Source organism: Danio rerio, chromosome 25 (assembly GCF_049306965.1).
Source record: "Danio rerio strain Tuebingen ecotype United States chromosome 25, GRCz12tu, whole genome shotgun sequence".
Lineage (NCBI taxonomy): Eukaryota > Metazoa > Chordata > Actinopteri > Cypriniformes > Danionidae > Danio > Danio rerio.
In genome coordinates, this window is record NC_133200.1 from 25598154 (window position 1) to 25617690 (window position 19537).

At 40.2% G+C, this 19537-nt stretch overlaps 1 protein-coding gene across 3 annotated transcripts in view; it reads left to right on the forward strand.

Annotated features, from left to right (window-relative positions):
- The window catches only part of b4galnt4a (beta-1,4-N-acetyl-galactosaminyl transferase 4a), a 324496-nt gene that overhangs the window by 97437 nt on the left and 207522 nt on the right, over positions 1–19537 (forward strand). For all 3 annotated transcript variants that reach the window (XR_012400414.1, XM_068219134.2, XM_021473880.3), the window contains exon 2: positions 26–138. Coding sequence is in view for 2 of the 3 variants with exons in the window: in XM_068219134.2 (XP_068075235.1) it covers positions 26–138 (113 nt within the window). In the remaining variant the exon portion in view is untranslated. The remainder of the gene's footprint in view (positions 1–25; positions 139–19537) is intronic.

Sequence of the window (19537 nt, forward strand, 5' to 3'; positions counted from 1 at the left end):
TGTTTGGTCATTGTCTCATTTACAGATGGTGAGAGGCCGATGGAGGGAACTGACACCAGCCATAAGAGAGACTCACGTTCATCAGACAAGTACCGCAAAAGCGAAGATGCCAGCAACAGCCAGGAGGAGGATAACACAGTAAGAATTTTATTTCCCGAAAACAGGCTTAAGAGAAGTGCTTATTAATAAGTGCTAGTTAATTAAAAATGCATATTAATTAATAAAAAAATAATATGCATTTGTCAATATATATATATATATATACACACACACACACACACACACACACATATATATATATATATATATATATATAAACAAGTTTTTCTGTTGTTTTCAGAGAGGACTAAGCTTTTTAAACTAAACTAAAATAGAGGACTAATATATATATAGTGCTGTCAATCGATTAAAAAAATTAACTAATTAATCGCACCTTTTTAAAAAAATTAATCGCGATTAATCGCATTTAAAATACTGAAACTTGTAATTTTGTAATTTTGGCTATTCAAATGTAAAATTAATGTAAACGCAAGACAAAAACTATTTAAATTAAAAATATAATTGTTTAATATAATTTTTGTTTAACTTGTAACAGATTTCTTCATGTAAACAACATACCCACAATAAACCATCAAGATCCTGGCTTGACAGCCATATTTATTAAAGAAATTAAAACACAGGCATGTTAATGACATTTAAATTTCAAAACAATCAATGCCAATAAAGAAAACATTGATTTCCATGTTGGATTCTAAGTGGACTGCAAAAAAAATGCCAAAATACAGGAATTGCAGATATGGAAAATGAAAAATTATAATAATAAATAAACTATAGAATACAAACTGTTGCACTCATTGTAAAGTTTTATTGCTGTGAGTTGAGAACATTAATTATAGAGTAGAAACAATTTTGCTTAATCCTCCTTTACATTCATCCAGTTGCTAAGACTAGGAGTATCCCGCAAGTGCACAGAGACTCCCAAATGCCCGCAAATGAATGATAATTTCTCACAAACCGGTCGTTAAATACATTGCACACCCCTCTCCCCTGCATCCCTCCTAGCTCTTTAGGTAGCCTATGTCGCTCGCAACTCACCCCCACCATCCTTCAGGTATGTCTTGCGCGCACACGCCCCTACTCAGATACGTCGCTCACTCCACCCCTCAACGGGCCTGACACAGACACACACACAACACGCTGCAGACATTTTGGCCCCAACGGCCTTCCATACTGGAGCGACTCCCCTCAGATTCAACACGCTTGATCACATTCATCAAATTTGCTTAAACTAAGCATCCTAAAGTATTACTGTATTTCACAAGGATTCTGACACAACAACACAAAGCATACGCTTTCGTTGCATTTAATGAGGAAACACGCTAAACTTGGAGGGCTCATGCTGAAAGGCAGAGTAATGCCCTGTCTTTGACAGGTCGCAACTTCACCAGAGACTTTCTGAGTACATTTACATAAGACACCAATACTTCGATTTTACTATGATTAAGATTATACTCTTATTAAAATTCTACCGTGTTGCCTAAGCAGTGATTTTATTACCTTATAGGAACATCGAGTCACGAAATGCGGAGGATTTTCTTTCTGTTTGCCATGCGGTATCAACTTACAACAGAAGTCGAAAGTTAAAAATGAAACACCCGAAATTGCATGAAACTCTGGAGAGCCTGGTGATGAGACTAATTATTTTATACTGAAACTTTCCTTCAAAAAGAGCTTCCTTGGTCTTATCCAAATTTTTTACATGTTAAACACACGTCCACCACAACAGGAAGTAAAAAAAAACCTGCAACTGCGTTAATAACGTAAATTTTTTTTAACACAATAATTACTTTAAATTAATCGCATGCGTTAATGCACTAATTTTGACAGCGCTAATATATATATATATATATATATATATATATATATATATATATATATATATATATATATATATATATATATATATATATATATATATATATATATATATATATTAGTCCTCTATTTTATTTTAGTTTAAAAAGCTTAGTCCTCTCCGAAAACAACAGAAAAAACCTGCAAATGTGTCCATCCAAAACGGCGGCTACAGTGGTCAACTTCTGTTCAGTCTCAGTCTTCAATCTCTTTCCATTGTTTTTCTATGTAAACGGGATTAAAGGATATGCATAGATATATATACAACAGTTCTGTCTGACTTTCGAATCTGATTGGCTGATAGCCGTGCGATATTCTGCAAATAACAGCACTCGTCCAGCCTCTTCACCCTTCACCTTTGTGTATTACTCCGCCCACGTACAGCGAAAAGCAGAGGACACGCTACAGTTTGATAAATATTGCAGCTGTTGAACAACATAATGTACTTTTGGGGCTTTTTTAGTGGAGAATGTGCTTGTTTAGATTGCAACTATGCAGTTTATTTATAAGGATAGTGCCTATTTTAAATATTTATAATTTTCGGGAAGACAGCTCATTGGCTGCATTTAGCCTGTTATTGAGCAGAGCAAAGACAGTTGGCGTTGTCCATACACAAGATAGCGACAGAGGCAGCATAAAAAGCCCTAAGAGAAAAAAAGTGCAATTTCTAACTACAGCTGATCAAATCATTATTAATCTGGTAAGTGACATTCTAAGTCGATTTCTCTCTTTGGTATGTTGCAGTGCTGTATTTATACCTTAGTAATTGTAGTGTATTGAGTGTGAGATAGGACTCATATAAGAAATATATGTATTTTGTGTTGGCCATGTTTTGTAAAACCCTGAGCTATACAACTTAGTTGACTATCTGTTTGTTTGTAATGAATCTCCTGTTTTCGTTATCGCAAACACAACAATTATCTGGTAGTTTTTGTGCTGCTTTGGCTATTTTGGGGATTATTACTGTGATCTCCCGATGCCACCCCAAATGTTTTTTGTCTAATAGTGTTAGTCCAGTGATTTATATTCTGTGTGTGATTGCTGTAAGCAATGTTTGAATCACTAGACTAAAACTATTGGTCAAAAAACATTTGGGGTGTCACGGTTACTCAGTGGTTAGCCTCACAGCAAGAAGGGTCGCCGGTTTGAGTCCCGGCTGTGCCAGTTGGCATTTCTCTGTGGAGTTTGCATGTTCCTCCTATGTGCGTATGGGTTTCCTCAGGGTGCTCCAGTTTCCTCCACATTTCAAAGACATGCAAAAACATATACCTGAATAGTTGGTGGTTCATTCCGCTGTGGTGACTACTAAAAATAAGGCCCTAAGCCGAAGGAAAATTAATGATTGAATGAATGAATGAATGAAATAAAATAAAAACTTACAACGCAGGCTCATTCTGAAATGTACCACTATATACATTTTTGAAGACCTGCCAAATATGTCCCAGGAGCTACTTTTTTTGCAGTTTTTTGTTTTCACGAAACTACTAGAGGCCACTGTGTATGCTTTTTGAGATCTCAAATTTCTCTCGCGAGTGCTATTTGCGTCTGTTGTTCTCACATAAACCCACCAGAGGCTACTGTTTGACTGACTGAATGACTGACCGATCGATTGACCCACCCTCCTCCTTCCCTAAAACCAACCAATTGTATTAATTGACCCGCCCACCCCATTCCCTAAACCCAACTAAAAATTTTCAAAAGCAATCAAGAAAAAGAAAAGCCCTCGCCTGATTTTGACATTCTCACCCTGTTTTTTTTTGCTTGTTAATTTAATTTTTTGGATTCTGGTTTTGTCTTATCTGCTTTCTGGAACCATTCTTTACCAGACTCAAAGCCGTTGTCATGATCAACTCCTCTCTGTGTCTCAAGTGCACTGACGAACCTAACAGGAAAAACTGGTATTAGCGGGAAAGCCGTCCATATGAGGGTAAGTCGTCAGCTGGTAAGCGCAAAAAGAAATGGCGTCATACCGCCTCGTATCGTTCATTTTAAAACGAAATGCAGCCATACGTAGCTCTTACTGCATAATGCGTGATCTCTAGAAACATATATAGGGCTACATTTTCAGAATGAGCCTATGTTGAAAACTTACCGGAGAGGCGACATCGCTAATCGACAATCCAATGAATCCCCAACACCATCCAATGGCTTGATGCGTCTCGGCCCTAATACAAGACAACACTTTAGAGGTTGATGTACATCTGTTTTCATCCAAGAAAACCAAAAATGCCCTCTACTGTTTGCAAGAGGCATTTTTTAGTCTATAGATTCATCCCTAAAAGTTTACTTTATTTCACTTACTGAGGACATATCAGGTCATTCCGACCTCTGGAAGATGAAGATATACAGTCGGGAATAAGATACAGTTCATACTGGCTTAAATGATTGATGGACTTTTGCGCTCATCGAAGATGTTTCTCAAAAGAGCCTTCGCTGCATTTCCGTTTCTCCCATGGCACAGAGGAGCCCGGCTTTTAGCACCTTTCATCTCAAGCACAGTACACTGCGTACTATCGCTGATACACACCAACTAGTCAAAACGCCCTCCACATTGCCCAGAGGACCAACAAAACCTATATGTCAAGTGAAATCAGTCAAACTATATGGATATAAGCTCAGAAAATTAAGAACAGTCGCACTTACTGTTTAAGATTGGTATACATATACATTTTTTACTGAAAAGTCTTGCACAAAAAGAGTGTTTTGACTTTTAATCGATATCTGCTAGCCTTGGAGTCATCTATATGCTTGTGTACAGGTTGACAGAATTAAATCGCAGCAGATATATGTATCCTGTTTAAATAGGATATATGTCAGGACAAGAAAGCGAATTGCATTCATAGCACAGGATTTTTAATTCTATAACTTTAAAGCTGCGAGGGAAGGATTTATCAAGCCATAATGGAATGGAGATTGCAGAAGATGATGTGGACAAACAGAGAGTTTGTGACAGATGCTGTGCTGCTGGAGTGATTTATGTGTGTGGAGATAAATCTATCATTTCCTGTGCTGTGCTGTGAATACATTACTGCTGTTTAGTTCTGCTTTATAATCTCAATGTCACACACAGGCTTGACATGAAAAAATTTGTTCTTAAGCAGTTTGCTTTCAGTCCGAAAGTTGCAGAATTATGGCCAGAAAATCTTAACTGTTCATCATTTAATACACAGTCATATGCATGCCATATTTACGTTCAAATGATTACCTATTAATCTACAGTACATTTTTTGCATTTTATTTATTACGAGTAATTTGCAAGTTGAAATTAGTGCCTTCATATCTATTTTAATAAGGAAAACAAACTTGAGCAAATTAGATCTAAATTAAATTTAGTTTTTGGGTGCAGAGAGTTTAGAATCTCAAAACAACTCAATAAAGCGGTAATTAATGTAGTAATTGTCATTTTTGTTCCAACGTTAAAATAGCAGACATGCTTACTTATACCAAAAATAGTGGAATAGTCAGTATTTTTTATTATCATGTAAAAACATGCACAACAGACACATTTCGCTTCACCCTTCACTTCGACAATTGGTGAAGTTTTTTTTCTCCTGTCACTGTTGCCACTGGCTTGCTTGGATTGGGACTTGAGGAGCTGCACATCGATGGATTTGCTCTTCAGTGTTTGAACTTTCAGCAGTGAAATTTAAACCACGCTGAACTGAACTAAACTGAACTTTTATACTAAAATCTAGACTTTACTAAAACTTCTATGTTTTCATCCAGGCCAAGGTACACTGAATCAGCTCTATACCCTGACCAGGCTGCTCGAGGGTTTATGAGAGTATGCCCAATCAGTCCACATGTGTTTTGTGGACTTGGAGAAGACATTCGACCGTGTACCTTTGTGGCATTCTGTGGTAGGTGCTTAGGGAGTATGAGGTCAGAACAGAGAAGAAGTTTGGTTCGCATTGCCGGAAATAAGTCAAACTTGTTTCCAGTGCATGTTGGACTCCGGCAGGGCTGCCCTTTGTCACTAATTCTGTTCAAAATTTTTATGGACAGAATTTCAAAGCACAGCCTTAGGCTGTAGGGGGTCCGATTCGGGGACCACAGGATTTAATCTCTGTTATTCACAGACAATGTTGTTCTGTTGGCTTCATCGAACATGGACCTTCAGCATGCACTGGGGTGGTTTGCTGCCGAGTGTGACGCGGCTAGGATGAGAATCAGCACCTTCAAGTTCGAGGCCATAGTGCTCCACTGGAAAAAGGTGGTTTGCAATCTCCAAGTTGGAGGAAAGTCCTCACACCGGGTGGAGGAGTGTAAGTATCTTGGGGTTTCACTCACAAGTGAGAGAAGGATGAAACGTGAGATTGGCTGGTGGATTTGTGCAGTGACAGCAGTAATGCGGTTGATGTACCAGTCCGTTGTGGTAAAGAAGAAGCTGAGTTGAAAGACAAAGCTCGAGATTTACCAGTCAATCTACATTCCTACTTCCAACTAAGCTTTGGGTCATGACCAAAAAAGACAAGATCTTGGATACAAGCGGCCAAAATGAGTTTCCTTTTCAGGGTCGAACCCTTATAGATAAGGTAAGGACCTAAGGACGTCTCCTGGATGCCTACCTTGGGAGGTTTTCCAGGCATGTCCCACCTGGAGAAGACCTCTGGGAAGACCTAGTACACGCTAGAGCGGGGGTCTCAAATCCGTGGCCCGCGGACCATTTGCGGCCCTCAGTGCAATATTTTGTGGCCCGCGCCGACCGCTGTACACTGACAGAATCAGCGGAGCGGGGAGAGAGAGCGCTCCCCGCTCCGCTGATTCTATCCGTACACAGCGGTCACTGGCATACCCCGCCCGCCGTGTAAACAAAGGGGCGGGGATGCCGGTGACGTCACCATGCACCCCGCCCCTTTGTTAGACGCTGTGACGGGCGGGAAGTGTTAGGAGTGAACTCGCGCCGGCCAGAACCAAGGTAAGCTGTTCCCACCCCTGCCTGCCACTTAGCTACCTATCTGCAGCCTGCCACCTACCTAGCTACAGCCTGCATCTTATATATATTATAGGTAAATACAGACTGGTACAGACTGATGTGACTGGAGTGGGGTGGGGGTGTTTTATTTATACATATATACGCCTTTTTTTTAGGTGAGGGAATGGAAGTTTTGAGTGAGTTCCCCCACTTTTTTCCCTAGGACTTCAATAAGTCAAAGTACAGGTCTAGACTTAATGATGATCATCTTCAAGCCATACTGAGGGTCTCAACTGCTTCCGCTCTAAAGCCAAATGTGGTTCAGATTTGTGAGAAGAAGCGCTGTCAAGTCTCTGGCAGCAAGAAGTAAGCAAAAGATGCCATGTTCAGAAGAACTGTTCATAATCTTCACTCAATGTTCTATTAATGTTCAGGACACTTCATGTTCAGAAGAAATAATTAAAACTGTTAATAATGACATTTGAGGACTTTTTTTTGTGAAATCCCTTATGCGGCCCAGCCTCACCCAGACTTTGCACCCTGTGGCCCCCAGGTAAATTGAGTTTGAGACCCCTGCGCTAGAGGGACTATGTGTCTTGGTTGCCTGGGAGCTTTTCAGGATCCCCCTGAAGTAGCTGGAGGAAGTGTCTGGGGAGAGAGAAGTCTGGGGTTCTCTCCTAAGACTGCTGTCCCCGGGACCTGCCATTGGAAAAGCGGTTAAAAATCAATGAATAAATATTTAATTTAATTTAATTTAATTTAATTTAATTTAATTTAATTTAATTTAATTTAATTTAATTTTATTTTATTTTATTTTATTTTATTTTATTTTATTTTATTTTATTTTATTTTATTTTATTTTATTATTTTAGGAGGTTCATTTTGCTGTGGCGACCTCAGATTAATAAAGGAACTAAGCTGAAAATAAAATGAATGAATTAATGATTTTATTCTTTTTTTATTTAGCATGTTTTACACAGCGGATGAATAAATTAATATAAAACAAAATATCTAAATCCAATTTAAAGCCTTGACCATTTAAACTTCTGACATATGATTTACTAAGCACACAAACATGTCTAAGTATTAAGTACACAGCAGTCAACATTTGAAGTGGTTCAAAGCCTTTAAAGGGTCACAAAACACCAAAACACATTTTTTGAGCTGTTGACAGTCATATATGTGTCCCACACTGCTAAAAACACTATTAGGACACCTATATTTCACTAAAAAGTGTAAATTGGTTGTTTTTGCGTTATTTCAAGCAAATTTGTACTTCCTGTTTGAAACTAATTTTTGAAGCTGCGTCACGGTCATGACATAATAGCGTGTATTCCACCGTGCAGACTGGACGTCTGTGCCAGAGTGTGTCTTATTACGTCTTACAGTGTGATGCATTAATGCATGAGTAAGGCTTGGGTCAAACCAATCAGCGCGCTCTATTGTGCAACTTCATTAATATTCATTATTGTCACCGTGTTTACACCACAAAGACGCCACGTTGTGCTGGCAAAACAAGCGTGACGTGTTGCTTTTATAGTTTGCTGCTGTTAAGTTTCGTTTTCATTTTCTCTCTGTGAGAGCTTATCTGGATCACGTGTGGATTAACAATGTACGCGACGCGCGACAACAATAACTTACGTGTCTAAGGAGGATTATTGTTTACCTGAGAGCTGTTCTCATCTGCAAACGCTGAAATCTGGATTTGCTTGTAGTATTCTCTTCATAAAGACGCGGCTCTAGTTGCTGGTGATTGTTCTGTCTCTACAGATTTGGTAAGTGAGCGACCAGTGCTCTTTGTTTATTCAGTTTGTTCGTATCGAATTAAGTTAACTATTGCACTGAGTGCAGAAATGTTAGCACCGCATTTTGTGACCGGAATAACACACGTGGCTTTCTGACACTACCTGCCGTGTGCATCTAAGTTTCCGGGAAATGCAGAGGTTTTTTTTTCTCTCATTTGCCGTGCGGTATCAAACATTGCATGAAAAATACACGCTTCCAGTAGATCCTCGAATCAAATATCTCGTTTGTCGCGAGAGGCATGAATGAATTCCCTGAATGAAAGAGCCAAACTCCAGTTAAAGTCCAACATTTAATAATTTGGCAAATAATTCGACTACAGATGTCCCTGTAGGTTAAACACCATCCCTTTCTCCTGTCTGTGTGGGTGTGTATTTTGACTCTGAAACTCGCGCGTGCACAAATAGACACTCCCACACCATCCCACTTTAGTTCCTCCGACACTCCCCCCTAAACAGAACTGGACACGCCCACTTTTCTGACTTTTTCCAAAGTAGAGGTGTGAAAACACCCTGCTGAAACGAGGGGGTTTCATGGCCCTTTAAACAAAGATGACCTAAAACTATTCAGCAACACACATTCTTGTTTTTCAAATGTTAAAAACTTTTTGATCCCCTTCAAATGTTAACCTCTATACTTAAGCATATTAAAGCTGCGATTCATCAGTGGATAGCTCATATGCCAGCTTATAGACAAACCAGCTGAGCGACGTGTAAACAGCAGGGATTTTGGTGATCCGATGAGCTGCACGGCCAATCACAGTCATTTCTGTTGAGCATGTGAACACAGTGGCAAACCAGAATGTGCTCCACAGTGCTTAAATGTTTGTGGGAAATGAACATTTTCTAAAAATGTCAGTACCAATATAGAATTACAGTTTCCTGACAACCCTAGGACAAATTCATATGAATTAGCCACTAAATCAAAAAGTCATGAATTGCTGCGAGATCATGTTGAAACACTGGCACATATTATGTTTTCTAAAGCCAAGTAATGAGACTTGTAACCTTTGTTTAAAATAAATGCTTTCTGTATCTGTCCAATGAGCTTTCATGTAATAAACAGAAAAACACACTGTCACCGACTCGGTCCCAGTCATTCCCCTCGCTGGCCAGCAGAGGCCACCATCTCCGGACTTCTAAGCATTACATCATCCATTTACTCTGATCATGCACACCTGAACTGAATCCCGCTAATGACCCACGTACCCTTTAATAGCCAGCACCAAACGCTCATTCAGTGCGAAGTCTTGTTTAGCCCCGGCCAGCATTTCTGAGCGTTAGTCCTGCCTGATTCCTTGTGTATTACTCCAACCTGTTTCTTGACTCTGCTTCGCCTTCTGCCTGCCCACGTCCCACGCATTGTATACGGACTCTGATACTCGCTGCCTGCCCACGAACCACGCCTGTTATACGGACTCTGATGTTCGCTACCTGCCCACGACCCACGCCTGGTTCACGGACTCTGATACTTGCAGCCTGCCCTCGATCCATGCCTGGTAATACTCCCTGTGTCTATTCATCGCCAGTCTTTATTCATCATAGACTGTTGTTGTTGTGTGTTTGCACGTTAGTGCATATTGTGTGTGTGAATAAGAACTTGAGCAATAAACACTGCATAATGGATCCCTCCGTGTCAGTCTCCTCGTTACACACACTGAGCGAGTAAAATCGCTTATTGTTATAGTGGCCATATTTAGTAGGATATTTGATAATATTCTGTTTCAATACCATAGATAAAAAAAGTTCACTTCCATAAACAAAGATGATTTCTTTATTACATTCATATTCTTTATTTCCTCCCACAGTCCAAAGACATGCAACATTAATGAATTTATTAAACCAAATTGGCACCATTGATGAGCCTTCAGTCAACAGTATATCTCTCCATAGCAATGCCTAATTTGTCTTTATCCATAAATAAGTAGGGGAGTTCTCGAGATATACTTGAGCCCAAACTCCTCCTCTCACCCTGCAAATGGGAGGGATCCCCGTGCTTGAGGATTGTATGAGCTCAGGACTTTCTTCCGGGATAATCAATATAATGAATAATCAGCTAAGTGTGAACTCTTGAAATGCATTGATCAGGAATGTTGGGGTTACATTTGTAAAGTGATTCTGGAGTTATTTATACTATCATAATCCATTTATATGGTTGAAGTTTACATTGCAAACTTGTATTAATTGTACCCCCATCAAAGTGCTTTAAAGTAGGTGAAAGATCTGGCAAGTGGCGAAAATGACGTTATGCCTCATTAATACAATTTTTAATTTGAGTATACTTTAAAAAATGTTTTAAATAAATAAAAAACTTGAGCAGAGTTTCATTACTAAATAAATCTCTTACCTTCAGTCAGTATTTTGTTTCATTGTAAGGAGTACAATATAGTAATAACAGCATAAATGCAGACGTTCTTCCAGGTTTTTAATTGGAAAAAAAGGTCATTTAGAAGGATAAGTTAAGGATGACAATTCATTTAGTTCTGCATTAAAATAAGTTACTATTTTTACCTATGAAAGTAACCCACAAGAGTTGATGTGACAGCACTGTATGGTGCAGTCGAAGGTGAGAATGTTGTGGGTTTCATCCATATTAATGACCCCCAGGACTTCTTTCAGGTGAGACCTTGTTCCTGAGCTCAGCATTTCTGTCACTAGCTGACATTTTGAAGAGCTTTTCGTCTTGTTCTGGATACGCCTCGTATACCACCACAACAAAATAAAAACAACCCATTAAGCCTGTTTCACGCATCTCTCATAGTTGCTCGCAAATACATATGACTGTTAAGGGTTGATGCTTGACTTAAGAAAAGTAATAGCTCTACTTAAGTGCTAACCGCTATCGATTGTTAAAATGTCTACCCAAACCAGACTTTATGGCATAGAGTGGTCTCTGGTTTTGCAAGCGGCTCCTGTGAGACTAATGCATGCAGAGACAGTAGAGTTGCAGGGGAGGTTGGGAAGACCAAATTATTATGGGAGTCAGGATTTACGTGTCATGGAGGAAAAAGGGTAAACTTGAAGTAATGTACTGAAATTTGCCTTCAAGACAAGGTGCTGGCATTCAGCCTGGAAGAATATTTACCTCAGGGCAAACAAGTAAGGCAGAATCATTCTTCAAATAGTCCTAGGTGAGGATTTGTCATTGTCATCAAAGGCGTGTGGGGGATTAATTGAGGGATTAGCAGACTCGGACCATCTTAGGTACCGGGACTGGTTTGGTTAAGACACAGTGAGTATAGATTAAACCAGGGTTGTTCAATCCTGCAACCTGCAGTCCTGAAGTGTGTTCAGTTGATGGCTAGTGCACACGCTATGATTCTTGCTCAAGCTTGTCGTCAGCTTTTTTTTTTAGCAATTTTTTGTCAATCGAACCCAAAGAGTTTTCATGGGCGATAAGCAGAGTGAACATGCTGAATCTATCCCTGACGTTAGATGTCGCTTAATGAAAAGCTTAAGTTCACCGATACACAATGTGGCGCTGCAACTTTACGCTTCTGACACTCACTTGTTGCAAAGAAGAAGTAACCCTCATGCTTTTTTAGACGCATTTACCATGTAAGCTTTTACTGAATCTACCACAGTCTATTCTGTCCTTAAACTTAGTTTTACTTTAGTTCATCCAGAGTTTACAGCATCTTGTTCACAGTTAATTCTACAAACTTTTTTTTAAATGACATCTTCCTAAATTACATGTACCTTGCTGTATCAGAATTCCACATATCGTCACCTTAGGATTATAAGGTTCTATCTGACATTTTTGTCAAAATTGAGTTTTTGACATTTTCTTATAAAGCGACAACTTATTTACATTATGGGATGTTTTCTTTTAATAAGTTATTTACATTTTAAGACTTTTTATTTATAAAACACGTTACACACCTATTGTTTGCTATGGATTGCAAAAACTTTGAAGCTCAGTATCTCAAAATCATTCAGAACGCTGATAAAACCTTATAATTCCAAGGTGACGATATGTCATTTATTAAAATGATATGTCTTTTACTAAGATCAAAACATAACATTTCATGAGTCTTGTAATAACCCCCAGTAACACTGAATGTTGTATAATAGTATTGTACAACGACCTGTTTCCACTAAGTGGTATGTAAGCGGCTTGGTATGCTTTTATGGCTGCTTCCAATGTCAAGGTACCAAAAAGCAAACTGTACCATACCACTTTTTGTGTACCCTTTTTTTACCACTCAGTGGAAACGTGTCAAAATAGTAAAATTAAATTCACAATTGAATTCTTTTTGATTTCTGTGTGTTTAGCTAGATTAATGAATATTTTGGATTTCAGTGGTTTTTGTAAGGAATTGGAATTTAAATTTTCATAAGTTCTGATTAGTTTGGTACTTTGGTTCCCCTTCGAGGGGAACTTCAGCACTATAAGTGGATTTGATTTGTAAAATCCACGCATTGGGAGGATTCGGATCAGAAGCCGCTTGTCTGGAGAGTATTGAACGGGCCAATGAATGAATTAATTGGCAGCGTAAGCTTGCGCAGGTGTGCGACATCTGCAATTATCTCAGCATATAAGCACACCTGAAGCCAGCAGACGCCATCCTTTTCGCTTCAGATCCTTTCTGAGTGAGTCGATGAGGGTTCCTCTTGCTGATCAGCACTTCAGAGCGAACGAGTGTGTCTCCCGGTCCAGAGTGGGTCTTCGCGGTGGCAGACGGTCGAGCTGGGTTACTCCCTTGCCTGCGGTTCTTTGGGTCCGGTCCTCCAGAGCGGTGCGTATAGTTGCAACTTTCCTAAAAGAGCAACACAGTCGTGCAGCACGTCCTTTTCAGGATGGCGCTCCGACTGTGCGTTTCTGGATGCGGGGGTTTCCTGGCTCCGGATGATGGACACGATCACTGCATTGCATGTTTGGGGGTCCAGCATGTTAATGCGGTGCTCGCGGGCGGTTCATGTCGTCATTGCGATGCCATGACCGTTGCACAGCTAAGATCGCGGCTAACTTTCGCAAGAGAGCGAGCCACCCCAGTTGCCTCCTGTTCTAAAAAAGCAGCGGGCGCTCGGGCAGATCTGAGGGTTTCAGCGGGAGATAATCCGCCGCCCACGGGCTCGCGGACCTCTCGCTCCTCACGGCGCTCCATCCAAGCTTCGGGTGGTGAGAGTGATCCGTCTAACCAGATGGTAGCTCTCACACTCGCTGACACCGGAGATCAGATGTCCTCCGCGGCATCGGAGGGTGGGCTTTCACTGTCCGACGAAGATCCGGACCCGCTCGCCCCCTCCGGGCAGGTGAGCGCTGTCAAATCGGATCCTGAAGCGGACATGTTAGCCGTGCTTTCCCGGGCTGCTTCGGCCGTGGGGTTGGAGATGGTTTATCCCCCAGCTCCGCGGCCGGACCGACTAGATGGGTGCTACGTAGAGGACCAGAAGGCGAAGCCTTCGAAGCCTCTCGTCCCCTTCTTCCCGGAAGTGCACAGTAGGCTCACGCAGTCTTGGAGGGCACCTTTCTCTGCCCGTGCTGCGTGTGCCTCCGCCCTCACCGCCCTTGACGGCGGAGCTGCCAGGGGGTATGAGGCGATCCCGTCAGTGGAGCGCGCTATCGCGGTCAATCTTTGTCCGCGCGGCGCCTCTACGTGGCGGGGTTTGCCCCGCCTCCCGTCCAAAGCCTGTAGGTTGTCTGCCTCCCTCGGAGCCAGAGCTTATAAGGCTGCGGGCCAGGCTGCTTCTGCTTTGCACGCGATGGCCACCTACCAGCGCTACCAAGGGTATTAGGTAACCCTTTGGTGATTGAGGAGACAACTCGGTAGGGTGTTGAAACACGCTTGCTGCGCCATTCTCCCTAACACGGAGGTACGTGCGCCTTTTTTATCTGTCAGTAAAGTTCCCCGTCAGGTGAGCCCTGCAGATTCCTCCGTGGCCCCCAGCACTGACTCAGCGGAGGAGTCACTTGCTGGCCCACTACGTTGTAGGTCTGCCCGCTGGTCAGCCCGCGTTTTGGGTATAGGTGCCTGCTATGCGTGATCCCCACTAGGCGATCCCATATGCTTATTCCGCCACGGTTAAGTCCCCCCCCTGGGCGGACCCGTGTCTTCCCTCTCCGCTAACCACTCTTTTGCTATGCGTACTCCCCCTTTTTAGGGCTAGTCCATATGTAAATTCTGCCATCTATCCCCCCCTTGGGTAACGGATGGCCTCCGCAGCGTCCTCCCTATCGGGATTGCACGCTTCCCAACGTACTGTCGTATTTCCTAGAATTATCTAGATGCTCACGACTTCCCAAAAAATATATCTAAATCCGTAAAACTTCTGTTGAAGTAGGATAAATTAGGGCCAGGGACACGTTGGAGGACCGCGCCCCCCATGATGTGGGTGCGTCACGCTTGCTTGACTATCTCCTCATCGGGGGTGTTGGTAAGGTGCAGTCATTATGGCGCTTTCAATGGGCTCCCAATGCGTGGATTTTACAAATCAAATCCACTTATAGTGCTGAAGTTCCCCCCGAAGGGGAACGTTCGAGGTTACTAAAGTAACCCTTCGTTCCCCGAGGAGGGGAACGGAAGCACTATACTCCGTCACCATAATGACTGTCCCTTAGCTGTTTGAAAGTCTCTTCAGCTTAAAAGGATGGCGTCTGCTGGCTTCAGGTGTGCTTATATGCTGAGATAATTGCAGATGTCGCACACCTGCGCAAGCTTACGCTGCCAATTAATTCATTCATTGGCCCGTTCAATACTCTCCAGACAAGCGGCTTCTGATCCGAATCCTCCCAATGCGTGGATTTTACAAATCAAATCCACTTATAGTGCTTCCGTTCCCCTCCTCGGGGAACGAAGGGTTACTTTAGTAACCTCGAACGTTATTTGACAGGATATTTCAGTTTCACGTAAAAATGTGTATCAATTGAATAAAAGTAAATTAGACACTTAGATGTTACTGGACTAGGGCTGTGCAATATTGGCTAAATATCATATCCTGGTATTTTTAAGAGGAATGACGGTACACAATATACAGTATATCTGGTATTTTCCCATAAATGGTTACTTGAGAGTTAAAGCCTTTATTAACATTTTTTAAACATTTTTTTTTTTTGAGCAAAATATAATTCAAACACAGGGGTTTCCCTCCTTGTTTACAAATAAACAGTTCCAAAAAAATAAAATAAAATAAATAAATAAATAAAAGCTGCACAAAATCTCTGATAAATAAAATACAGTACAGGGTTTTTTCCTGCTTAACACTATAAACAGCACTACTGTACTGCTTTGCATATAACAAAGTAAACAGAACCATAGAAAACACAGCTACATTGTCAGAGCAAAAAAGAAAACCCCTTAAAAAAGTAACACAACAAAAAGTATTGTAGAATAGTAAAGAACCAGATTGAATGTAAATGTAAAAACACAGTATTTTATGTCACAATTACAGTGTTGTCATACATAATCCTGTTTACCACAGTTGTGTGATTTATAAACAATTAAATCAGGTGTATGTTTTTTAGTTACACATTTACATGTATGTTTTGTGCACAATTATTAAACAGTGCACATATCCAAGATAACAAGAGAAGTCTTTCACTCAATGTAAAAATCCTACACTTTTTTTTTTTTTGTTTTGTTTTGACTAAACTTGTTTTACTAAATATTAAATAAGTAGATGAAAACGAATAGACTATATATATAAGAAGTAATGAAATTGTTTTAGAGTACTGTGATGATGAAATGCTGGTTAAGCATATAAATGTAAACAATTATTATAACAGACCAGAACACAGAACAAAATTTGTTAAAACAGAAATGTAAAGAAGAAACCGTCGTATAATAAATACTGAACTTATAATTATTAAATATGAGGTGGTTTCACGTTCAATATACGGTATAAATTCTGCGTTTTTAATTCTTTTGAACACATTCAGGTGCTGCTTGTCAATTTGACAAGGGTTCTGTGTTTATTCTTGCTGTCAATTGCGGAAGAAATTATCAATAGAAAGTTTCTGATAAACCATTGTGACAGCTGCGTGTACTGTGGTACGTGCGTGCACGCGAGGGGGAGTCAGGTTTGTTCGGGGAGTCAGATTCTAATACAACACCAGCACTACATGTTCCTCTATGTCGTGTGTAGTGATGGGTCATTCTTAAACAATTCGTTCATTTTGAACAAGTCTTTTGTATGACTGCAGAATACACACGTGTGGCCTTAAACCATATAGATATGTACGATATTAGATAATACCGCATCGCGTTGGGCAATCATATCGATATATCCCCAGTACCTGATAAACCGCCCAGCCCTATACTGGACTGCTTCAAGATGGATACTTTGGTCAAGAAACATTGTCAAGATAGTACAAGATATTACATGAGTCTACATTCACTGCCTTTCCCACATATGGGAGAGTTACAGTGTGGAGAACCCCCAAAGAAGCATAGCACCCAGACTGTTGCATGCCACAAGTGAATCAGTTTCATAAAGAAATGTGAATGAATGGAATGAAAGTAACTTCAAGATGGATTCCTACGGTGTACTTTATTGTTGTTACGTCTTGAAGTATATATTTTGCAGTTTTCTAAAATTGATCACTCATTCTAGAAAAAGACAAATTGAGAAGGAAAGCAAAAGGCCAAGAGAGGCTCAATTTCTGTGAAAGTGTGATAAAACACTACATTTTCAAAGATTTTTGAACAGAGATGTTTGTGTGGCATATGATGATATCAGCATCTGTTAATTTAAATTGTAAGCAAACTGGTTAATTCACAGCTGTTTTAGCACTTTTTATATCTTGGATTTAATACCTCCACTGTGTACACATCACAGGAAGTGACATAAAAAGACTACAGTATTTTGCGACGCGTCAATCTCATAATTATTCATGAAAATGTGTATGTTTTTACCTCACGAAAAGCAACTTTGATTTAATTATTGACAACAGCATGCTTCGAAATGTGAGGTTGCATACAGTAAGTGAAGGACTCATTCATGGATAAAAGTGAGAGCATTATGTTGCTTTTTAAGGTTGTCTGCATGGCTTAAATGCCTGTCATGCAGCATACCTGGAGTCAATGACACAAATGTCATTTTGTGTCAAAGACTTCAGGTATGCTGCATGACAAGCATTTAAGCCACAAAGACATCCTTACAAAGCAACATCATACTCACTCGTATCTTGAATGTAACTTTAAAAATGATTCATTTAAGAAAGAAAAATAAGGATTCATCTTGTAAAGATCTTTTATGATCTTTCATTATCTTTCAGGAGTTTTGAAAACATTCAAAAATGCAGATTCATCCATTATTGACTAAATGAGTGTTTACTAGGGGTGTGACGAGACGCCTTCTTCACAAGACGAGACAAGAAACGAGATTGGATTCCCGAGAACGAGATGAGATGAGATTTTTAACCTATTTTTAAGAAGTCTTTTATTCAACTCAAAAATAAAATAAATCACAAATTGCAAAACAATTTAGGTGCATTTTTAAAAATCAACTTGTATGTTATTTTACTTCTATTTTGATAAATTTTATGCAGCAAAGCATATGCAAACAATGAAAAATATTTGCTAATATATGAATGGATAATAGATTTTTTGAATGGTAATAGAATGGTATTTTATTTATATTTTAATGATTTATATGGCATTAAGGACATTCAAACACTGCAATATATTTAGGCCGCGCACTTATAGATTTGAACAGCTGTGGTACTTAATAGAAAAGTGTCAAACAGCCTTGTGTGTATGTTATATCCTGTCATAAAATACGGCTAAAAGTCCTTCTTGATTGTATTAGTGGGATTAAGGTGTTTACATGTCTGTACTGCACTTCAATAATGCGACTGAAATACTCCACGTGTCTTAATTCCAATTGTGTTTACAATGTTTATGACTTTCAGCAAATCTAAATGTTTTTCAATCGCATGGTTATGAAGCATGGGTAATGTGTGTGGCTGCAGTTGTAATCTCTGTTGGATGCATAAGCCACTAAGGGAAGTTTCACAAACTAATTTTGAGAGGAGCATGTGATATGATTGACTGCAGCTGGCCACTGCAGCTGGCCACTCACCTACACTCATTAGCTAGCCAATGGCTAGCCAATTGATTAGTCAGATCAGTTAAAACTACTCCCTTATCTTCGTTTTTCCGAAGAAACGCCCCATCCACCCCTTCTCCGCCTTTCCTCCTTTAGCAGAGGGAGCTCTCGAGAACCACCTGATCTTGTACTCCCCTCACATGCTCTATGGACCAGGCGGGAGCCCTGGGCTCAACTTTCTCCGAGCTCAGGGTTCTCTCCCGGGACAGCATGCCAAACCTGCTAACTTGCTAACAAGTTGTGAAACAATATCTAAGTGTGAACTCTTGAAACTCTGGTAAAAAAAATTGTTTACGTCACAATGGCCCAAGCAAACAAGTGATGCGCAACACAGATTATGGGATCTAATTCCCGTCCAAAGTACGGTAATAGAAAATTTTAGAAAATAGAAAAATAATGCGCGTCGATCAAGTATTGACATTGTGTGTAAAATTATAATGCGCAAAAAGTAAGAACTAAACGCAGAATAAGAAACAATGAGGTTGTGTACAAAAAGATAATGAGGGTAAATTAGCTATGAACATGCGTTTATGGTACACAACCTCATTGTTTCATATTCTGTGTTTGGTTCTTGCTTTTGCGCGTTATAATTTTACAATATTTTCATTTACGCGCATTATTTTTCTATCCACGACCGCGATACTTTAGGTGGAAATTTGATCCCACACCTAGTGTATGCAAAGCACATGGTGTGCGGTTCAAGTCCAATCCTGCCTCCGATCTTCGATGATAATTTCACCCTCGCGCTCCATCATAACATCACAACTCACAAATTGTCACCTCGACGAGAAATTTCATTGCAATTTAATCTTGCAAGATCTCATCATACGAGATCTTGTCACATCCCTAGTGTTTA